The sequence below is a fragment of the Oryzias latipes genome, chromosome 16, assembly GCF_053564925.1.
Source record: "Oryzias latipes strain Hd-rR chromosome 16, Olatipes_Hd-rR_3.1".
In the NCBI taxonomy this organism is placed as follows: domain Eukaryota; kingdom Metazoa; phylum Chordata; class Actinopteri; order Beloniformes; family Adrianichthyidae; genus Oryzias; species Oryzias latipes.
The window spans coordinates 21,590,732-21,613,234 of record NC_136252.1 but is presented as its reverse complement, the minus strand read 5'-3'; the positions used below and the strand labels follow the sequence as shown (position 1 = coordinate 21,613,234).

Here is a 22,503-nt window from a genome sequence, read left to right as displayed (position 1 = left end):
GATAATGCATTTTACAAAAAATAACTTTTAGCAAGATGGTTTTAAGGGTTCTAATTAGATGTTTTACCCCCTTTTTTTTACTACTTTACCATTCGTGGACTCGATTGTGAAGGTTGGCCAAAGGTAACATTTATTTATTATGTAATCTCTTCATGCTCTTTTATCATGTATGTGATGTGTGTATGATGAATGATGAAGGATGTTATACAGTTTGTAGCTCCAGAACAAATTTTCTCTATGAGGACAATAAAGTTTACCTTTACCTTTGAACTGGGAGTCTTCTTGCTGTCAGGCAAGAGTGCTAACCACTGCGCCACATGCAGCCATTTTGTTTTTGTTGATTAAAATAAAAAGTGCCACTAAGAAAAAAAAAAGGTTTCTCTCTGTTATAAGGCATTTTCCTGTATAGTTTTAAATACCAAATGAATAATAATTATTTAGATTGTAAAGATTCAGGTAAAAGAATCGGACTGAATCATACTGCATCGAAGTTAATTCTATCCATTATGCATGGATCCGTGACCCATGTATTAAGAAATCATATGAGAGGTAAAGACACACCCCCTACTTTAAATGCAACAGATTCTAGTTTGTTTTTCATTCATTTTTATTTGTTATTTTATTAAGCAAGTATTTAAACTCTGGATGGTTCAGCTTGCAAGTTTACTGTCAGAGCCTTTAACAAGACAATTAGGAGAACATTTGTGCGGTTTTCAGGGAAAACTTCCTCTTTTAGAGAAAGACTTTGGCAGTGACCCCTGAACCATATAAGTGCAGCACAGAGCTTGGGGCAGAAGGAAAAGACTGACTTTTAGACACATGGCAGCGCAAATGCTTATGTTTTGTGCTTGTTGATATTTGCTCATTTAAGAATAGCAGGTCAGGAGCCAACTGAAAAAAATGTGAGCGAGGAATCTTTATATTTATTAATGTCAATCTGACTTTATTCAACTGGGTCAAAAGCAAACATATGATAATGCACATCTGAAAGGGCATCATCCCGCTCATACCTTAGTCATTTAGAAAAATATTAATAACTTAATGACCGAAACTTTTGGCGGTAAAAAATAAATCAAAAATGCATCTAAACTTTAGTTATTGGCCGCATTGAAATGTTGTGGAGAATCTTAATCAAATCCAGTTAGACTTTTTAGTTCCAGAGTCCTAGAATATTTCAGGACTTTTACTTAGCGACACATTTTTAGAAAATATTGCAAAGCAAAGTCTTCCCCAAAATTAATAACTTTAGCAAAGTTTCTCCAAATGTCTGCAAGATCGCATATGAGTTTTAGCAAACTTTCATGACAATCAGTGAATCTGAACCCCTATTGAGCCTCCTGCTTAAACTGTGAGATAAATGGAGCCTCAAAACACATAAGCTTTTATTTTTTACAAAGATGTGGAATATTCCAGTAAAACTGATGCTAGAACATTCCTGCAGGGAGTAGCTTATCTGTAGTTAAACTGCCTTCATCCCAGAGTCCAACATTTAAGGGGGAATGATGTGTGCCAGATGTTAGCTTGTCAACTGTCCAAATTCTTTTCTTGCGCTGGCAGAATTCTTCTAGACTAAAGTGATTGCATGTGTAATCGTCACACAGATTATGAAATTGCAGCAAAATCCAATGCAACATGAAGACAAATAAAGCAGAATCCGCACTTCTTATGTGTTTCTTTAATGAATGTTTAGTTAAACCTCAGTGGATAACAGAAATAATCATCATCACTGGTCTGATGTCTCAACCGTTCACTTTTTAGCCTTTTCATGAAGCAGAGCATAATGCTTTTCGCAGGCGACCGAGAGGCCGATGATTAAGGGAGCAAATTCTTCAAAGTCAAGCTCGTCATCTTTGTTTTGGTCCAGATCTTTGATGATCCGATCCAGAGTGTCTGGACTTTTCTGGCTCTGAGACGGAGTAAACAAAAAGAAAGCAAAGTTAAAGCAGGAGCTGATGTTCTGTCAATGATCCACACTGATAAAAGACTGAAGATGTTTACTTTTAAGAAGTTTGGTAACTCATTCTCAATCAGTTTCTTCAGTTCCTTCTTGCTCAGGGTGCTTTTGTTTCCCCCTTCATTGGCGTAACGATGAAACACTGTAATCATGGATTCCATGGATTTTTCCAGCTCAGTCATGGCTGCTACAAGTGGGGACTGGAAAGAGAGGAAAACCACCAGAAACACATCTCAGTCTTTTCTTCCCTGATGTAGGAATAACTTACTGGCTTACATCTTTCAAACTATAACAACAACACATGCAAACACACTCATGCACACTTCTTATCTGTATATTCCGGAAAGTTGGAGAAATGAAAGAACCTTAAGTTGGGAACACGTTTCCATTAGCAACAGCTAGCTGACCTCTCCCCACAAAAATCCCCATTCTCAGTGAGGATGTGGGTGTTGGTTTTACTGGCACTCAAAGCAAATTCTTTGCCTAAGACATCATTTTTCCACTAACAATGCAAAATATTTACACTGCCTCAACCCAAAGATTTTTAACCACTACAGGTTTATTCTCATAAGAAAAGCAGACAGTAAACTAAAGGCAAAAAAAGCTACAGGATTTAGGTAAAGAATAATAAACATGGAAAGAGACATGAAAAATTAAAAAAAAAAGGTAAAGATTCAACATGTAGCTACAGATTGAATTTTTCAGGAGATAGATGAAAACATAAAAAACATAAATCAAGGTGATCATACAAACTTACCAGGTTAAGAAAAGAAAAAGTAGGTGCTTCAGGGAGGAATGCCCGGGCTCACTGAGAGTTTGTCCAGGCATTTGTTTGGAAAGACACACCCAGACAGAGGCGGTGCAAGAACATTTTAAATGGAGGGGCAAAAAGGGGGCAGAAGTCTTTGGTAAGATGGCAAATGGGAACAGCAGAGTGGACAACCGCTACAAAAAAAGGATAAAAAATATGTATCTGAAACCGTTTTTTTATTTTTATTTATTATTGTTAGGAATATTAAGTGTTGTTCTTTTAGCTGAGGTGCTATTACTAATGCTCAAAGAAGCTTATGATAATGTCTAATGATACTATTGAATCAAAAATACAGTAGAAGATCATGAGTGCGTGTCAACGACAGCAAGATCTATTTACTCTAAAAATGTTTTGATGTGAACAAATTAGCAGTTCTGGATCTGCTAGAGTATTTCTATAAACATGTGTTCAGAAAAGCCCTGGAGCTGGAGAGACTAAAACAGAAGCTGCTTAACATGAAATGACCCTCTAGCTCAGGGGTCTGCAACCTTTATTGCTAAAAGATCCATACGACTTAGTTTCCTACAGTGAGATCTAAAAAGTCTAACTTTATTTACATTTCATTTCTTTTTGTAGTTGTTAAGCCAATTATTTATAAAATGTTGCTTTCAAAATAAAATACACCCTGTGTCAAATAAGATTCTCCTGCTGCAGAAGATTTTCTTGAATTAAGATGCAAGAAAGCCAAGTCAAACATTTACTGTCAGTATGACATTGGTACGTAATCGTCCTTTTTTCCCTTTTTATCTAATAGAAACAATGGTTTAAAAATCTAATTTAATAAAAAATCTAAAGCTGTAAATTGATAACGGTCTCTGAACAGTGACTGAACAATGTTGTGCAGTAGAAGAAGAATGTGCTTTAAACCTATGAAACACTCAAATAGATTGAACCTTTTCCCACCATTTTGCTCAGTTTCGTGACAAGCTACAAATCTAAAAAAAAAATTTGAAATAACTTAAAACACAAGAACAAAAGCTAAAAACTCAATTAAATCCTCACCATTTTTTTCAAAGCCAGAATGCAGGGATGAAAAAGCCACATGTGGCTCTGAGCCTCAGGAGTCTCCAGCTCAAGATGAAGGAAATTCTGTTGGGTTTTTCTTCCTTAAGATTGCCAGACTTCAAGCTCAACATGAAGATATTGCAGATCTCAATATGGCCCCGGGCCTTAAATCATTTTATTTTTCAGTTCAATGTTTAAATAAAAATCTGCTGTGAACTAGTTCAATGCATTATTACAGTTCATGAAGAGCATAATGCAGACTGAAGTAATGAAACACATTTTTATTGCTAAACACTTTACTCCATTCTTAAAATGTGTTAAATATTGAAGAAAGTAAAACTCCTTCAATTTTGCCTGATCTTTTTGTTTTCTCGTTTAAAGCTGCTCAAAAAATTAATTTTGCTGAAAAAGAAAAACTTACCGGTTTGTCACAAATTCTGCCGAGTTTGCTTACAAAGTGACAGAAAGCAGGGAGTTCACAAGTTGTTCACAAATTTTTAATTATAAAATTCAAGAAACAAACAAATGAAAAGAACTTAATGTGCATATACAGAAAATATGGCATGAATCTCTTTGAAGCCACCAGTGCGGAGAAAAGACGGGTATTTGGAATGTTAAGAGATATTAATCTCAACCATATCAAAAAGACAGGTTTTTGGGTAATATAATTTCTGAAAAAGGTACCTGAATAAACTTCAGGTAAGAAAATGGTGTGTGGGGAAAAAAAAATGTTAAACTTGTTGAATTACCAGTACACATCAGTAAACGGGTCATAGTGACTGGAAAACGGTATTAGTTGTACTAAACAGGGCATCAGTTCTTCCTTTTTCCCTTGCTGACAGGCTTGGCTGGTGTTACTGCTGGAGCCACTGCTTGGTAGAGGGCAGCAGATATTTTGTTGATGTAGTAGAGAGCAAAAAGGGAGAATATCAAACTGGAAAAAGGAAAAAACAAAAATCAGTTTTAGAAAACATGCAACGTTGGATGAATTAAGAAGAAACTTTTAACTTTATGAGTTTAATTATGCCAAATGAGTTTTTTTGTGTGTCTTTTACCAAGTGGTGACACAGACACGGTGCACCAGGCCGGAAGCGAACATCGACAGGCACAGACAAAACAGAACTGGAAGTTGACAGAATGAAGTTGTTAAAAGTACAGTCTGACATAAGGTGCTAATGTAGGTGCTAAGTTACACATACACTTAATTAGACTGCCAGATATATTTCAGAAGGATCTGCTGTTCTATTAGTGTTCATGTGACTCGGTAATGCTATGGATGAGAAGTAGGTCAACTTTCTCCCCCTTTCAACACTTACTTTCTGGGAAAATCTTGGCCTGGAATCCCTTCCCAAACACCAGATTCTCCAGATTATTAAAGGCCTAGAAGTACAATTAAGGAGAAACACAGTCTAGAATGGTATTTTCAGATACTTTCTAAAAAGAATTAACAGGTTTTTGGTGAAAAAAGGCTGAGATCATATACAACTCAATGGAAAAAAAGAGAATATTATATGAAAACTGTTTTTAAGCATATCTCAACAATTGTGTAAGTTTACTCAAAGGATACAGTGAGTGAGCAGATGAACAGGACGGAGCCCAAGAAACCTCCAAGGATGGTGAACCATTCAGTGGATGCCAGCTGTTTACTGAACATCTGCATTCCAGCAAAAACCAACACTGACAGGAGGCTGGAGAGCACCAGAGACGTGCCTGTGTTCACCGCTGCAATCACCAAAAAAAGCCGTCAAAACAAGGCAAAGTATCCTAAAACCAGAATGATCATATCATCTAGAGCAATTTTAAAATCAAAAGCCGCCTGACTGACGAATACATCTCAATTTTAGAAAATATTATGCAAACCTCACAGATTTGATAATTTTGTAACATTGACTTTAAAAAGTCATTCAATTAAACTCTGGTTTTGGGAACGCTAAAACCTTACGCCACGTCAGTGTTCACACGCAAATGTTTCCGAGTTAGCTGTTAGCTTCAAGCTAAAACACCCAAATTATACGCAACAATCTAAACGTTTCCATTGTATACAGTCAAAATTCCTGACACATTTGTTCACATAAAAAGCCCGTACACGACCTATTTGATGGCAAAACTATTTTCCATCATAGTTCACATAAAGCTAGCTGCCTCAACAGAACAACAAGACAGTACACAACACACGAACATTAAAAAAAAACATATTTAGAAGCGTGGTAAAAGAGAATGTTTCTCTGGTATAAAACTTAAATGTACAAACCCATTAGCTGCTGCTAAAATGTTATTCTTTCGATGAAAAACGGGAGAGAATACGCAAACTCTCTAAAGACATGCAAGGATCCGGTACTGCACTAGGAACAGAACTATTTGACTACCCGGACAGGTTTTCCGGAAGGACCAGAGGGTGGGACCTATGCATTTAGAAAAATACTTTCTTTAAAAAAAATTAAATTAACGAAAGTGTTTATGGAAAGACATAAAGCTCAACCATTGACTGGAGTCATTTTTAATTGTTTACAACATAAAACTACTTGTGAGTTCAGGTTTTTAATTACACAAAAGATTTACAGAATTAAAGGGATTTGATACTTTGGCCATTTCAGTTTGTGTTTTCCAGAACCAAATGCAGGGCCTGATTCTGTTTATCACAACTGCAATGGTTTGTCCGCAGCTGCATGCAGAAAAGCAGAAGGGAGGGATCATTACGTCAAAAAACCTTTCTTTTTTAGCCTATATTACAAAATTGACAAAGTCTTTTGGATAAGAGGTGAAACGTTTTCTAACTTTAAAAACTAAGAGGACAGCCCCTAAACTTACTACTATGATGGAATCAACCTGGATGAAAGAGAGTCTTCATAGACATAATTCTTCTATATTACAACATGTCTCACTACATTAATAATTTAGGAAAGGATTTTTCCTCCCTAAATCAATTTTAAATACTGTTTCTTTTTTTTGATAGCTGCACAAAAATGAAGTTACTGTTTCATGTTTTGTAACCTTGCGGTTCTGGATACTCTTGTCGCCCGACTTTAATTTATCTTCTGGCTCAGTTTGGTTAATATTTCTCTGACAATTAAGTCACCAAATGAGGATAAAGATAGATACAATGAGAGAAATAAGACTTATTTAAAAAAGTATAAATGTATTTTGGATTTAGCGTTGAAAAGCTTTACATGAGAAACAAATACACTACTGACAACAAAAAACTTGGTTTACATTTTAAACTTTTGCTAACTCTCCAACTTATTCAAAACAAACAACATAGTATAATTATTTTTTGTAATTACATAGTTCAAAATATATTTACAAAGATTGAAAAAAAAAACATTCTTTCTGGATCTATTGATGCCTGCTGAAGAAATTCTAACAATGTTGGCCCCTTTTTAAGGTGATCTAATAACTGAATTTCTGCAGCTACTGTCTTGTAGCAACAAATGGAAGCGTTCATCCATTCAATCTGAATCAACTCCTCTTCATAACGGCTTCTTCTTCAGTCCAAAAACCGCAATAAACAGAAGAATCTCCACAAAAGCTGGCAAGACACTGAAAGATGAGAAATAGAAAAAGAAATTAATAGAAATCCAGAAAGATAAAAGAACAATCCTTAAATGCATTCAAATTCCTTCAAAATAAGAGTGACTGTTACAGTATGCTGTCTTTCTAAAAGCCAACTATTCATTGAAAACAAGCATGCAGGCGAACCAACCTGCAGGTGGCAAAAATCACCCAGTAAGTCCAGCATTCCCATTGTTCAAACACAAAGAAAGACAAAGATACGGATGCGGAGCAGTGGACAGCTAATGCTGAAAGGAGCAGCTGTCAGGGAAAACTTTGGGGAAAAAAGGATAAAACGGATTTGCTAGGCGTCAAAAGACTAACCTGCAAATAGCAAAGATCCACCAGTAGATGTCACACTCCCACTGCTCAAACAGAAAAAAGAGCAAAGCCACAGAGGCACTGGCATGGACTCCTGTTGCTATAGCAGACAAGTTCTTAGTTACGGAATTGTAACTAATGACTAATAAGCATTGTTTAATCCATTCATTTATTCTTGTAAATCATGTTTTCTGCTATAAACCAGATGCTCATTTAGAAGCTAGAGCTGCTGGAGAAAAGACAATATCTGAAAATCTTTATTTTCCTCACAATTGTGAATCAATAGTTCAGTATCAATGACCATGACAAATATGAATCATCACTGTCAGTATAAAGGATACACAGAAGACCCTGGCTGGAACTGAACATGGAGACTCCTGAAAAGAAGCCTGCTAGCTCGATAGCAAACAGACCAAGAGTGGCTGACAAGGCTACAACCAACCTGAACAATAACCAAAGGGATGCGGGTTAGAATGTGAGCATTCAAGATTTTTTCATATATTTTCAATCATTTGTTACTTACTTTCTGTCTTCTGTGTCATACTGCTCCTGAGTAAACTCCAAAGGCAAACATGCCTTCACATTATTCTCCTAGAAAACAGAAACAAATACATAAAATAGCCGATTATGGTAACATTTCTAGATAAAAAATTGTTTATAAAAAAAAGGAGAAATAAACTTTTTGCAGCAAACAAAAATCTATATTTCTGCAGTTTAGGAAAAATATTTTGTGGAGTAGAATTTATTTCTATTTCACGATTTTTTTAAAAACTTTTGTTCTTTATTTTAAAATCACAAACTACACGTTATTGATATTTACAAAAAACAATAATAATATTAATAATAATAATAAAAAATATTTCTATGGCAGCTTGAGTCGTCCTTCAAGCTTTAACAACAACACGGACTGTCCTTACTTACCCTGGACCAAAAGATTGTGATGACGATGACAAGGTGAGCTATGATGGTGAGAAACCGCGCAGGAATTAGACTGCTAATAGAAGACATGTTGTTTCTGGTTCACAGAAGTGTCAGAAATGCTAGAAAATTCTAAATTTTAAAGCCAAACGGTCACGTTGGAGTTCACAGATCTCACACAACAGTCGTCGCTCCTGGTTCGCGGTATATCAACGCAACCGCGGTTCAATAAATAATCCAAAAATGATAATCAAGCATTTTTAAAGCCAATGAACTTATAAAATTAAAATTTTACTCTTTAATAGTCTTTTTTCTAAACAAAATTATACATAGAAATTTAACACACCCCGGTGTCGCATTGGGTTGCTACAACAGCCAGTGGCTGGGTGCATCCAATATTGCGACCCGTAAAAACATCCACCTTCCAAACGTTCCGGACACAAAAGGGAAGTGGATGCGACCCATCGCCTTTGTTGTTAAGCAGCACACAACACTAGCATCTAACGACAACACACACACAAAAATAAAACATGACAAAGTTAACGTGTGATTGTAGGATGAACATAGCCTCGCGTATCTAAAGAACGTAGAAAAGCCGATTTTTTTTTGTTTTTATTTTCTAAAAGAATGTTTTTTAAACGCTCCCCGATAAAGCTAACATTTTGGGGCAAAACGCCCCCACCCCCCTCCACCAGTTTCAGCAACCATTCCATTCGCATTTGGATAGACGACAGAGATTGAGCAGCACACCTCAAGCACAGCTATCTGTGCACGTCAGGGCCTAGTGTTTGCTACAAAACAGCCGGGGATTATTTTTCACACCCACTTAATAATCGTTTTAAACGAAACATTTTTTCTTTGGAAGCGTGCACATCAGAACAACAGAGCATGGCAGAAGAGGACTTCCAAACCTTTACCTCTGTCATGGACGCGCTGGTTCGTATCAGTGTAAGTGTGCGACGCCGGTTTATTCTAATATAGCCATTTCAAACGTGCTACATCTAAGAGAGGAAAAACAATAATGTAGTCTTACATATAACTTGCTTTATTGATAGTATGTTGATCTGGACAATCATGGCTATGAAATAAGAATGCGGAGCATTTTTCTACCGTTTACAAACATGTTTTGTCATCGCTTTAATAACCCGGAATAGGCTGAAAGCCACAGTCAGGTGGTGAATGGCAATAGAAAATATACAGTCGCAACGACCACATAATTCATTTTTAATAGATATAAGAACCTAAGAATGTTGCCAAATAGCATAAAATCAGGGCCAGAGGAAGATGTGCGTTGTCATAGAAACCGGATGCCGCGCCTTGTGGCTGCAGTAATGGAAAGGGGCCACCACAACCTAAAAAAAAAAGAAGCAACAATCAATGGCAAACAGAATGTTTCTGCATTGTTTGAATTGTTTTTTTTTATTAAAAATAATGTCTCAGCCAATTTACTCTTAGAAATAGGAAGCAGTGAAGCAATCACAGGAGGACTGCTAAGCATCATGGAGGTTACGTTCTTCTTTCCTTCTTGTCCTGTGCAATAAACGGCACACAACCAGAGTTCATCTAGATATTTCCTTCATCACTGCCATCATTTCCTTTCTTTAAATCAAGTCGCAGCTCTGTTGTCTTCTTGAACTTTCCTCTTCCCTCTTCTCCAGTCCAACATGAAGATGATGGAAAAGGAGCTGCTGTGCCCGGTGTGTGACGAGATCGTGAAGCAGCCCGTCCTCCTGCCATGCCAGCACAGTGTGTGTTTGCTGTGCGCGGCCGAGGTGTTGGTACAAAGAGGCTACCCTCCTCCAGACCTCCCTCCGGAACCCAGATCACCAGCCTCCTCGCCGAACACTCGGTCCCCACGCCAAACTCACAGACCCACACCCAGGACTCCTGACCGCTTGGAGCGGGTCCTCAGAACAGGTGAGGGAAGTGGATTCAACATGACTCAGGTTAGGATGCCTTTCAGGAGCTTTTTTCCCCCTCACATCTGAGAAAAGAAACAGATGGCCTCAGCACTCAAATGACTATACTGTTATGTAAAAATATGGAGCCGCCGATGTGGTGCAGCATCATCATCAACTGACACATCAGTGTCTGGCTGTAGGTCTTCAAATGAATGTGTTTAGCTCATGGAGGTGGTGAGCATCAATGTAAAGACCTGTATTTAAAATTCCTACAGTCATATTTTATAATGTATGACTCCTGTTTTCCTCTGTGTATCTCTTTTCACCAATTGCCAATTTACACCTTCATTCTGCTCTCAGTGTGCAGCACATACCCAGGGCGGCGACGGAAGGACACAACTCTTCCCCCCATGATCTTCCCCTGTCCTTCCTGTCAGCAGGAAGTGGAGCTCGGGCAGAGAGGCCTGTCAGACTGCTTCCGTAACCTCACTCTGGAGCGCATTGTGGAAAGGTTAGCGTGCAGAAAGAAAAAGAGGATGAAATTAGAATGTACTTTTACTGCAAACTCCTTACTTCAGTTCGAGAGATATTTTTAGGCCTTGCGGCTTATCTTTGACTTTCTGAAACGCAAAATCCTAAAGCATTAAACTAAGACATTGAGTGAAGAGTTACGTCAATGCTGCTTTATGTATGAGACAGGAAGTCATTTGCTTAATGAATCCCATCCTCACTCGGGATGAAAGGCTAAGCCAAAGAGCGGTTTGCAAGGACAGCTTAAAAACTGCAGTGTACTGAGGGAGAATGCCAGGGGGAAGAAAAAGAAGCTTTTTTACACGTTATTTTCTTTGAAAGATATGTGAACAAGTTTAAAATGAAACTTTTGCAGCTTTCCCAAAACAATATAATCTGATAAGATTAAAATGCATTGAGCTGCTTTTTAAAAATAGGCCTTGGTTTGGTGTTTTGAGGGTTGGCAGATTTACAAGAGGCACGCTGATGGGTGCAGCTGCTCCCTCCTTAGGCAGCAGTTGTGCTAGTCAAGAAAGCGTGACGCTGCATGTTGTGCGGGATGCTCCAACAAGGCAGCTGCTGGTGATTCATCTAGGACCTAGATAAATCAGCAGTAAAGCATATTTTAAATGCATGACCTATAATCTAGGTCATGCGTTTAAAAGATGCTTTACTTAGGTACCAACTGCAACTCCTCCTAAATGGGCTCTTCTGGTCTGTTTTCTATCCTGCAGGGTTGTCTCTGGCCTGCGCTCATATCTCTGTTTCTCTTTTAGGTACAGGCAGACTATAAGTCTGGGCAGCGTGGCCATCATGTGTGCCTTCTGTAAACCTCCTCAGTCTCTGGAGGCCACTAAGGGCTGTGCTGACTGCAAATCCAACTTTTGCAATGAATGTTTCAAACTCTATCATCCATGGGGAACCCCTCGCGCTCAGCACGAACACATTCTACCCACCAACAACTTCAGACCAAAGGTTTGACTTATTTTTTTAGGCCAGTTTTCGCCACGGCTTGTGCCTCTGCCTCTAAACCGCCATGCGCCGATCCCACTTTGTTCTGCAGGTCCTCACTTGCACAGAGCACGAGCAGGAGAGGCTGCAGTGGTACTGCCGCAGCTGCCAGAGACTGCTTTGTCCGGTTTGTAAACTTGGTCGCGCCCACCATGGACACAAGGTTTTGCCTATAGCACAGGCCTACCAGGCCCTGAAGGTTTGTGTGTAATCTGCGTCTGTTAAGCATCCACACTCTGCTTTGCAATGCCAGCTCCAAATTTATTTGGATTTACCTTACAGGACAAGATGGCAAAAGAAGTCAACTTCATTCTGACCAATCAGGAGACCATACAGAATCAGATCACTCAGCTGGAAGCTGCGATCAAACAGATGGAGGTGCTCAACGTTTTTTTTTTGTTGTTGTTGAAATTACAGCAAAGTCTTCATATGCATGTTTAAATTCTCCTTATGCATGTTTTTTAATATCACTCAAATTGTGCATAAGACTTGTTCAATTGTGCAGAAATGGAAGATTTTACATGTTCAAATTTTACTTCAGGTCATTTTGGTGGTAATTTGTCAGATTTTTTGTATGTGTTTGTCACAAATCTGTGGTCAAACAAAAAGCCTTTGATATTTATGGTTTGCTATATATTTGTTTCATTTAGCAGCAAAGGTTTTGTGTTAAATGTGACAAAACTGAACACCAACATCTATTTTATTCTCTCTTGCTTTTTCAAGCTCTCTCTTGAATGGATCTAGTGATAAATAAATAAAAAACTGAAGAACAAGAACAACTGGAAAGCAGGAGGAAAAATACATCCAAACAAAGCCGTCTGCTTTCGTAGAAATTCATTTTTTTTCTAGGAATCTATTAATGCCGAACAGATTATGTAAAGTAAATCTGCTGGGAGACTCCTAAAGGGATTATCTGAACCCTGGGGTTTCATTGCATCTTCTTTTCAATCTAAATGTCGGAGGCGGTTCTTTTCATTGAAGCAGATAAAGCTGCTGGAAAAATCCACTTGTGACACAAAATCAAGTAAATGCAGAGAAGAAATTGATCCAATGTCTAAAATTACTTTGGACACGGTGTCAGAGTTAAACTGTCAAGATTGAAATGATATAAGAAGAACGGGAATGAATAAAGCTGGTTGTTTTTGTCACATGTTAATCCCATCTGGGGTCCAATCGTATGAAGCTTTGATCAGTGAAGAGATTAATACATACATGACAGATTCTACTATCATATAGGCAGTCACACATGTTGAATTTATTTTGTTTTGTGTAATTACACACATTAATCATGAATTTAACTATATTTTTAAAAGGACTTTGTTATCTGCATGCTCTTCGTAACCCTTAGTAGTTCAGGGCTTTTTCGAACGTTTGTTACATTTTATGTTTTGCTCTAATAATTTCACTTTAAGAGTTTTTTTGTGGCAATGCTTTATACCCATCTTTTAATTACAACCCAAACTACTTTCTTTTTACAGATATTTCTTTCATTATATTTCATAATAAACCTGAAACAGTACAAAAACCTCAATACTTAGTATTAAAAGTCATTTATTTGCTGCAAAATTTTAAATCAAATTGTTTTTATGTTTTATTACGAAGATCTAATGTGTCTAAATTAAAATTAATAATCTGTAAATTCAAAAATAAAGCAAAGACAAGGTCAAAACAATGAAAAAAAAGAATTAAAAAAACAGGCAGTTCCAAGGATTTAGTTCAAGAGTATGTGCCAACACTCTTATGTTTGCATTAATCCAAAAACTTCAAATCTTATAACTTTTTGAAACCTTCACATTACATTTTTATTAAAACTATATAATGGCAGGTTGGCGTCACTTCTATGCCATTGAAATCAACTTATCCAGCTAGCAAATGCATCGCTGGGTGCAGAGCCTACTAAGGGTCAAAGAGGCAAAAGTTGTGGCTGAAGGTGCAGCTAACATTAAAAGATAACTCGTTAGGTTGTGTGTGTGTGTATGGGGGGGTATGCTGGTGGGATTTCTTTACTTTTGGGTTGTCATTTGGTTGTCCTTGTGTTTCAGGTGGTTAGATCAAACTACAAACCCCCTTTTTGTGTCAGGTCACTTCCTTTTTTGGTAAACAGTTTCAGTCCCTACTTTGAGTACTGTTATGTTAATTTGAGCTCTTTCACACGCCTAGTGTTTGGGTCCAGTTGTGTTTGTATTCTGGATTTTTTAGGGTAAAGTCAAACCATTTTCCATGAAACACCCTGTGTCGTCCTGCGTTTCAACTTGGTCCCTAACAGCAAATCTACCTAAACAGTGTGGAAAATTCTAGCGAGTGATTTTAAAAGGGGTCCAATAGATGTAGACATTTAAAAGGAAACAATCTTTTTTTTTGTGTGTGGTCTTTCCTCTGTTTTTCTGCAGGCGAACAGTGGCGTGGCTCTGCAGCAGCTGACCCACTGCATCAGAGAGCTGGGAGCAACTGTAGCTGAGCGCCAGGGGACTTTAACTCTGGCTCTAGAAGCATCCAGAAGCAGGAGAGAAGAGGTCCTGTTCAGCCAGGCTTTTGAGAAGCAATGTCTGCTGGAGGAGGCCAGCCTGATGGCGTACACTCAGGAACTGCTTAAAGAAACAGACCCCCCGTCCTTTGTGCAGGCAGCAAGGGTGACACACAGCAGGTGAGGAACGCCCGTTATATTATTTGCTTTAAAGGGACATTGCTTTTTTTCGTTGTAGTTTCTCTTCATGTTCTGTCACCTTGCAGACTGGTTAAGGCCATCGAAAATCTGCAGTGCTTCTCCCTTGCAGCTGACACCTCCTTCAGACACTTTCACTTAGATGCATCCAAAGAGGTCGAGCTCATCAACAGCTTGCAGTTCATACAAGGTTGTCCTTTCTCAGTTTGCGTATAAATTTAAAAAAAAAGGAGACAAGCTGCTCTGCGTGCTCACTTTCTTCTCTCTTGCTCCACAGCGCCGCTCGCTCCCGTCATCGACACTCAGAAGACACTGGCCTACGACCAGCTGTTTTTGTCCTGGCGCCTTCCTCAGGACTCGGCCGCAGCCTGGCACTTCTCTGTGGAGTTCCAGCGTCGGGCCGGGGGAGCCGGAGCCGTGTGGGGCGGCACCAGCTCCCCTAGCTCCTCCACGCCGTGGCAGCGACTAAATGAGGTGAAAGGGACCAGCGCCGTGATCGATCGACTGCAGATGGACAGCGTGTACGTGCTCAGAGTCAGGGGCTGCAACAAGGCTGGCTTTGGAGAATACAGTGAAGAAGTTTACCTCCACACTCCACCTGCCCCAGGTATGAAGGCTTTTTGTAGCCTGATCGCTGCAGGCACTTCCATGCTAAGAGGGGCTTGTTCTATTTCCAGAACAATTTTAAATTTTAAAAGCAGCAGTTTTATTTTAAAAAGTCAACAAAAATAAAACTGCCAATAAAATGTTTGACTAATCTTGACATTTTTTCTCTTCATCCCTTAAATTTCCTTTTACATTTTTGCACTCATCCTTCCTTTTCTTGCTCTACATTCCAGCCTCCTTCCAGCCATATCATCTCTGCTTCTATCTTTCTCGCCACAGGTCTGTTTCCTGCACTTAAAAAAATTCTTACAGCCCCTTCATCCCTTCAAAAACATGCTTTTCAACATTTATCTAAGTAATCAAATCATACAACACATGAAGTGCTCATTAGCTTTGCTCCTATTCTGTTTTTGTGCTGCTTCCTCGTTGTGTAATTGTTTTTTCTGTCCTTTTAAGTAGAATACAACCTCTCTTCCATAACAAATCTCCTTTCTTTTGTTTGGTGTCTGTTCAAATTTATTGACGGCTAACTGTCTGATCTTTTAGATTGAACTCCTTTAATATTATTATTGCTTTTTCTTTCCTTCCCTCCTCTTAACCTTCCATTTTCCCTCTGGTTCACCTCCTTTTTCCGAACTCCTTTCTCAGTACTGAGTTTCTCCTTGGACTCTCACTGGGGGTTGCATGCTGATCGTTTGGCGTTGGGTAAGGGCCAGACGTATGCTCGCAGTGTCCCGGGTCTGTCCCTCCTACAGGCAGCTGACCGTGCCCTCACCTCCTGTCACCTGACCTCTGACTTACTGGTGGCAGACTTGGCTGTCACTGAGGGGCGACACTACTGGGCGTGCTCTGTGGAGCCGAGTTCCTACTTAGTGAAGGTGAAAGGACGTCCTCGGATTGAGTTGGTAACGGACTGGCAAGGAAACACATTACTTTGTTTATTTAATTTCTATTCATCTTCTTTGTAGGTGGGTGTCGGACAGGAAGCCAAACTACAAGAATGGTTCCATCTCCCTCAGGACATGACAAGCCCGCGGTAAATTTGCCTTAGATATCTAATTATTATCAGCATCATGGCTTTTGACTGCAGAGGAAACTCACAAAAAACAAATGCAATCATACTTTGAAGGCATTTTCTATCAAGTCTCCTGTGTGAAAGATACAATTTCAGCTTTTTTGTGTTGTTTATAATTTAACTAAGCAGTTGAAAGAAGCCTCAAATGACATGACAAATGACACACTTTTTTGTGGAAATATTTGGTTATTTAATGATACAAACTATTGACTTAGCTACTTTGCTCACTCTGAGAATCTACGCTCACCGGCCACTTTTAGGCATTCCTGTCTAACTTCTCGTTAACACAAATTTCCAATCAGCCAATCACATGGCAGCAACTCAATGCATTTAGACATTTAAACATGGTCACGACAATCTGCTGCAGTTCAGACCGAGCATCAGGATGGGGAAAAGGATGATTTAAGAAACTTTGAACGTGGCATGGTTGTTGGCACTAGACGGGCTGATCTGAGTATTTCAGAAACTGCTTAGACAATAGCCAGACTGGTTCCAGCTGATAGAACTCTAGGCAACAGTAACTCAAATAACCTCTGGTTTCAACTGAGGTCTGCAAAACAGTGTCTCTGAACACACAACCCGTTCAGGCTTGAGGCAGTTGGGCAGAAGACCACACCGGGTGTCATATCTGTCAGCTGAGAACAGGAAACTGAGGCTTCAATTTACACAGACTCACCAAAACTGGACAAGAAGATTGGAAGAATGTTGTCTCCATTTCTGCTGCTACATTCAGATTAAGGGTCAGAATTTGGTATTAGCATGAAAGCGTGGATCGATCCTGCCTTGTATCAACAGTTTAGGCTGGTGGTGGCAGTGTCATGGTGTGGGGGATATTTTCTTGGCACACTTTGGGCCCCTTAGTACCAATTGAGCATGGTTCCAATGCCACAGGCTACCTGAGTATTGTTGCTGACCATGTCCATCCCTTTATGACCAAGTGTACCATCTTCTGATGGCTACTTCCAGCAGAATAAGGCACCATGTCATAAAGCTGGAATCATCTCAGACTGGTTTCTTGAACATAACAATGAGTTCACTAGACTCAAATGGGCTCCACAGTCACCAGATCCGAACCCAATAGATCACCTTTGGGATGTGGTGGAACGGGACATTGGCATCATGGAAGTGCAGCCGACAAATCTGCAGCAACTGAGTGATGATATCATGTCAATATGGACCAAACTGTATGAGGAATGTTTCCAGTACCTTTTTGAATCTAAACCACCAAGGATTAAGGCAGTTCTGAAGAAAGAAAGGGGTCCAACCCTCTACTAGCAAGGTCTACCTAATAAAGTGGCCGGTGAGCGTACATAGCAACTAATTAAAAAAAGGCTCAGTTGCACTCTATAAATTAACCTGTAGAGGGCACCATATCTCTTCTTACCAATTACACAATTGTTTTACAGCTTTTCATGTTTTATTGTTAGTTGCTGCAAAACTAATAAATAATGAATAAAAAAATCTAATTTTTAATCCCCGCAAAAAGTTTTTTCAGGCCCTCATCTGTTTTCTAGAAGTGCCAGAGGGCGACTTAACAAAAGGGCGACAGTGGCTCAGGTGGTTGAGCAGGTCGTCCAATGATCGAAGGGTTGGCGGTTCAATCCCCACTCCCACCAGCCAAGAATGTCATTGTGTCCTTGGGCAAGACACTTCACCCTCCTTGCCTCCAGTGTGGCTCCACTGGTGTGTGCATGTGCATGTATGATCCCGGTGATGGTCAGAGGGGCCATAGGCGCGAAATGGCAGCCACGCCTCTGTCAGTCTGCCCCAGGGCAGCTGCAGCTACAACCGTAGCTTACCATCACCAAGTATGAATGAGGAGTGAATGAATAATGGACACAATGTAAGCGCTTTGGGTGTCTTGAAAAGCGCAGATAAATCCAATCCATTATTATTATTAAATGAGAAATGATTTGGAGAAAGCAGTTTGGCCCTAATTAAGTTAGATAAAATAGACAAAACCTGCAGAACATTTTAAGGAGAGACAAAGACAAACAACTTGAGACACATTATAACATTTACCATTTTTGCATGACATGTAAAAGAAAAGACTCCTGCAAAAAGAGGAGAAAAAGCTGAATATTTCTGAATTGTTCCTTTAAAAAAAGCCGCAGAGCCGTGTGTATAATTGCTGCTCTCCCAGCGGGCGGCCTAACTAAATGATCGTTCAGCAGCAAAGCGGTCTGTTGGGATTGCATGGCTCTCAGGGTCATTAAGGAGTGACTGAGCACGGTCTGCAGGGGCTTCATGTGAGAATACATATTTAGTGGATTTCTCAGGGAACCAGGGAGGAGAATTTATATTTATTTGCTAGTTCCTTTTTTACAATTGACTTTTACATCATCGGGTGATCGTTCACTGGGTTATTTTTTACGTTGTTGCAAGAAGGACTTTCATTGATTTACCCTTTAAGACTGTGACGATAATGAAAAGATTGACCAAATAAAGTATCGGAGCTTCTAAAAAACTGAATTTAAAGATAAACTGACAGTATTAGGGTTTTATCTTCTCAAATCTGTGTGTTTTATGTCTCCTGTGCTGTTTATTCTCTAGCTGTGATGCAGACAGCGGCCATGACAGTGGGGCAGAGGACGGCCAGGACTCCCCTCCCTTCTGCTTCCTGACCATGGGCATGGGCAAAATCCTGCTCCCTCACGGACATGGCCACAGTCAGAGCCAGTGTGACAGCCAGAGCCACGGAGGACTGTATTCCCACAGTGGCAGCCACAGCAACATGCCCCAGTCTCACACCGCTCCTCTCCCACCCCGGCTGGGGGTGTGCCTGGACTGCGACAAAGGTCGGGTAACTTTCTACGACGCTCACTCGCTGCGTGTCCTGTGGGAGGGACATTTGGATTGCTCTGTTCCGGTGTGTCCAGCATTTTGTTTCATCGGCGGAGGAGCGCTGCAGCTGCAAGAACTGGTGGCTAATCGGAGTATCGAAGAGCCTCCTCCCCGGAGGGTAACAATCCAAACACGGGCAACAAATCGGAGTAAATAACCTGACCGTTGCTTAGGTTCTTTGTAAAGGTGGAGGTCAGATCTAATCCAACAGAGATTTGACTAAATTGCTGCTAAATGATCTGAAAACTCAGAAATGATAGATGTTCATTCACTTTTAGTTGGAAAACCATGAAATTTGACTTACTTTGAAACATTATCCACTGTTGTCGTCAGCTTGTTTAGTGGCTGGAATGATTTTAGACTATGCACATCTCAAAGAGGGATCCCACACTTTTTTATGGGAGGTTATCAATCCTTCTGTTAATCAGATGGTAAAGAAACACAAATCTGCTCTCCCTTTTTCTAAGATCGTCAGTGTCTTTCCCCAGAATGTCAGAAAAACAAGCTGCATGCAGATATAATGACGGGGCGGGACTTACATTTATGCACATAACTGACTGTCGGCTCGTATTGAAACACGCGTCTGATTTTCTACCCTTAACTTTCCTGTAGCTGAAAAAATGTTCATGTGAATATTAACTGAGTTTGAGAATGTGAATTTTCTTAGGTTGATGAAAAACTGCATTTCAAAAGGTCATGTGAAGCTGTGGAAGCATCTTGCCTTTGCACTTTTAACACAATTCCACACAAGTGAGGTTTAGAATGAATGATATTCTGTCAATACTTACATGAATGTGTTTTATATTTAAAAGAAATCCTGACCTATGAGCGCAAAAGAGACACGTTTTATGTGAAGATAGACAGGAAAGCTTATTGACAGAATAAGAAGGCTTTTATTATGAAAACTTTACAAAAAAATAACTTTAGCCATTAGCAGAATGATCAGTTCATGATGTATTTGAATGGACGAGCCTCTATGGTGGTGTTTTCAACTTATATGTTAGGCGGAGCCCAGTTGTTAAAAGGTGATATACAGTTCACTAAAAGTTGGTTGGGCCTCAGATAACGTCCCATAATGGCCTGTATTTCGTGTTATTTCTTTTTGTGTGTGTCATATTATGATCTTTTTCAATCTTTGAGTAACTATTCTTTATTTTATATTAATGTTAGGGAGAATTCATATCTAGTTTATTAATTTTGTTAGGGTTTGAATTGCAGTTTTTCAGTAGTTTTTGATTATTCCATAATCCTATAAAGCATTATACACTTTTTTGAAATCCTTTTTTTATATACATTTCAAATTTTGCCTGTTTTTCAATCTATTTTTGTTTCATTCTTAAACATATTTGCAGAAAGTTCTTGAATCTGCTTGGCATTTTATCTGTGTGTCCCTGTTCCCGTTGATTGAATGAATTTCTACTTGTGCCAACTCTTCTAGCAGCAGCATTTCAAAATGTAGGAATCTGCTTGCAAAGTGTTTCCAACTTGTCATGAGAAAAAAAAATCAATAAAATGCTGACAACTGCTGTGTTGGGGTTCGATTTTGACAAATAGGGATCTCAGTTGGAGCTGTTACTCCCCCTTATGAACAAAACTGTTTAAAAAAAAAAGAAAAAAAAAACAGGGAAAAGGAGAGAAGATTCATTCAAATCTTGAAGAACTGCATGTAATTTGCATTAAAGCAATGTGGAAATGTGTTTTGAATGATCTAAATAATCACCCAATTTTTGTCTTCTCAAACAAAATTGCCAGACAATAATTGAAACAGAAAATGGAGGCAATCGCTTAAAAAAGTAAGAACATACTGTCTTTGTTGAAATGTCTCTGGGGAGAAAACCATCTCTGAATGTGATGCCAGTGCACATGTACGGGCAAGTGAGCTTTGAATCATTTGAGTATGCCAGAGCAGCCTAAACGGATCAAGTGCCAAAGGGTTTAAATATATAATCCATCTATTTAGCAGATCTAGAACACACCTTGAGACACCTGATCCCGACAGCAAATGAGGGGGGTCAGATAGGAGTTAAACAGCTGCATCAGACCTGTGAGAGCACCAGACGAGGTGATGTGAGCCGGTGGTTAGGACAGCTGTTCTAACAGGCCGTGATTACCCAGACGATGTGATGTGGAGGTATGCTTTACAGAGGTAAAAGGGTGAAGAAAGCATTGTGTATTTTTGGGGAGAAATATTACACTTATTCTGGAGGTGTCAAAATTTGGCTGCAGTACCCACAAGCCACCAAAGGGGGGCAATGTTGCTTTGGCTTCATTGATGTGAATTTAAGATCGGGAGAAAGCAACAGGTGCACTGTGTGTCATCTCCACTGCCACACATCTGTGTTGACTTTTTAGATACTGCAAATTTGAAGGGGATTTCAGCTTTTGTTGGGTTAATCTAAGATGGTTTTTGTTTAGTTTGAAAAAGAATATCCACCTTTTATTCAGGTTTTTTTTCCATTTCATACAGGAGTGCCTTTTAGTTAAATGTATTTGTAATCCATGTTTTCATGGCTTCAATGCTTGTGGACAAAAGTGTACTTTTGTCCTCGTAAAGTGGACTTTTATTTTATAGCAGGCTTTATATGATGCAAAAAGAAGGGGAAAGAAAAGCATGAAAGTCTGGCAGGAGTACATTGCGACACATTGTTCTTCCTTTTTTATTGTTTTGGTAAACGGCACAGAGCACTTTACACACCTTTTCCAAATCAAACACCTCTTGCAAAAGTTGAGACAAAATTTTTCTGTTGTGTTTGCATGCAACCATGCTAGTGTTTTTTTGACGTTTTGCCTACTTTTCCTTTTTTTTTCCAAGGAGGAAGCAAAAATAAAAATCAAAACTGACACATTTGATAGATTGAAAAAACGCTCTCTGAACTTTGGTTTGTTTTTCCAACTAAAAAAATGTTAAAACTTGAATTCACATGATCCTCCAAAAACTATGTTTGATGCTGCGTGACCGTGCAGCATGGTTTCCTCAGAAACAGGAGGTCAAACGCTTTCAATTGAGCATAGACTATAAAAGGTGTTTACCACGGTCACAGCTGTCCTCAGTCCGCACAGCAATGCTGCAAAATCCTCCAAAAAAGATCTTACAAAAAAGTGAAAGTCTGCAAAACTGGTTGACATAACTTATCTCCACAAACTGCTGTTATTTGTTGTTTTGGTTGTTGCAACACATCCACGTACTTTGTTTTCACTTGACTGGATTTCCTTCAGCACAAACCCACCGTGACGTGCTCACAAATGCGTTGCATGTGAGAGATCTGGACGCCCTCCAGCATTGATGAGGCGAGCTCAGACAGGACCGTAGCTCTACAGGTTATGTGTATTTATGAC

At 39.3% G+C, this 22,503-nt stretch overlaps 4 protein-coding genes across 12 annotated transcripts; 1 reads left to right on the top strand and 3 right to left on the bottom strand.

Annotated features, from left to right (window-relative positions):
* Positions 1-1,655: 1,655 nt before the first annotated feature.
* s100a10b (S100 calcium binding protein A10b) lies at positions 1,656-2,834 on the bottom strand. Its single transcript, XM_023963989.2, has 3 exons — positions 2,712-2,834; positions 1,999-2,154; positions 1,656-1,906 (listed from the first exon to the last, which is right to left on the bottom strand). The coding sequence occupies exons 2-3, from the start codon at positions 2,134-2,136 to the stop codon at positions 1,748-1,750; spliced, it is 297 nt and encodes a 98-aa protein (XP_023819757.1). The 5' UTR covers positions 2,137-2,154; positions 2,712-2,834; the 3' UTR covers positions 1,656-1,747.
* A 1,419-nt stretch (positions 2,835-4,253) lies between these two features.
* krtcap2 (keratinocyte associated protein 2) lies at positions 4,254-6,159 on the bottom strand. The gene is made up of 5 exons (XM_004077902.5): positions 6,022-6,159; positions 5,338-5,492; positions 5,087-5,150; positions 4,826-4,892; positions 4,254-4,704 (listed from the first exon to the last, which is right to left on the bottom strand). Exons 1-5 carry the CDS (start codon positions 6,023-6,025, stop codon positions 4,584-4,586), a joined length of 411 nt encoding a protein of 136 aa, XP_004077950.1. The 5' UTR covers positions 6,026-6,159; the 3' UTR covers positions 4,254-4,583.
* Positions 6,160-6,886: 727 nt separating this feature from the next.
* tmem107l (transmembrane protein 107 like) lies at positions 6,887-8,960 on the bottom strand. Of its 2 annotated transcripts, none has more exons than XM_004077900.4 (5): positions 8,562-8,960; positions 8,164-8,231; positions 7,982-8,082; positions 7,644-7,740; positions 6,887-7,307 (listed from the first exon to the last, which is right to left on the bottom strand). In XM_004077900.4, the coding sequence occupies exons 1-5, from the start codon at positions 8,646-8,648 to the stop codon at positions 7,238-7,240; spliced, it is 423 nt and encodes a 140-aa protein (XP_004077948.1). In that variant the 5' UTR covers positions 8,649-8,960; the 3' UTR covers positions 6,887-7,237. The 2 variants fall into 2 exon arrangements, with proteins under 2 accessions (XP_004077948.1, XP_004077949.1); XM_004077901.4 differs by lacking the exon at positions 7,644-7,740 and adding an exon at positions 7,471-7,567.
* A 33-nt stretch (positions 8,961-8,993) lies between these two features.
* Positions 8,994-20,693, top strand: trim46a (tripartite motif containing 46a). Of its 8 annotated transcripts, none has more exons than XR_013648044.1 (13): positions 8,994-9,506; positions 10,217-10,475; positions 10,820-10,970; positions 11,746-11,944; positions 12,033-12,179; positions 12,263-12,358; positions 14,371-14,624; positions 14,711-14,832; positions 14,920-15,249; positions 15,482-15,527; positions 15,897-16,126; positions 16,217-16,284; positions 18,877-20,693. XR_013648044.1 is itself a non-coding variant. In XM_011485298.4 (12 exons), exons 1-12 carry the CDS (start codon positions 9,447-9,449, stop codon positions 19,322-19,324), a joined length of 2,364 nt encoding a protein of 787 aa, XP_011483600.1. In that variant the 5' UTR covers positions 8,994-9,446; the 3' UTR covers positions 19,325-20,693. The 8 variants fall into 8 exon arrangements, 3 of the variants coding, with proteins under 3 accessions (XP_011483600.1, XP_078788809.1, XP_078788808.1); XR_013648043.1 differs by having other exon boundaries at positions 15,708-16,126; XR_013648041.1 differs by lacking the exon at positions 8,994-9,506 and adding an exon at positions 9,806-10,063.
* Positions 20,694-22,503: the final 1,810 nt, after the last annotated feature.

Bases quoted from the DNA above. Each gene is read 5' to 3' on its own strand.
- s100a10b (XM_023963989.2), bottom strand. From the start codon at position 2,136: ATGACTGAGCTGGAAAAATCCATGGAATCCATGATTACAGTGTTTCAT. The intron at 1,907-1,998 runs GTAAACATCTTC...ACTCCGTCTCAG, and splicing joins AGTTACCAAACTTCTTAAAA to AGCCAGAAAAGTCCAGACAC.
- trim46a (XM_078932682.1), top strand. From the start codon at position 9,806: ATGTTGCCAAATAGCATAAAATCAGGGCCAGAGGAAGATGTGCGTTGT. The intron at 12,180-12,262 runs GTTTGTGTGTAA...TTTACCTTACAG, and splicing joins AGGCCTACCAGGCCCTGAAG to GACAAGATGGCAAAAGAAGT. The intron at 16,127-16,216 runs GTGAAAGGACGT...TCTTCTTTGTAG, and splicing joins CGAGTTCCTACTTAGTGAAG to GTGGGTGTCGGACAGGAAGC.
- tmem107l (XM_004077900.4), bottom strand. From the start codon at position 8,648: ATGTCTTCTATTAGCAGTCTAATTCCTGCGCGGTTTCTCACCATCATA. The intron at 7,741-7,981 runs GTATCCTTTATA...TGTCTGCTATAG, and splicing joins TTCCAGCCAGGGTCTTCTGT to CAACAGGAGTCCATGCCAGT. The intron at 7,308-7,643 runs GTTAGTCTTTTG...CTCATCTTTCAG, and splicing joins TGGATCTTTGCTATTTGCAG to TGTCTTGCCAGCTTTTGTGG.
- krtcap2 (XM_004077902.5), bottom strand. The intron at 5,151-5,337 runs GTATCCTTTGAG...TTGTACTTCTAG, and splicing joins TGTTCATCTGCTCACTCACT to GCCTTTAATAATCTGGAGAA. The intron at 4,893-5,086 runs GTAAGTGTTGAA...GTCAACTTCCAG, and splicing joins GGCCAAGATTTTCCCAGAAA to TTCTGTTTTGTCTGTGCCTG.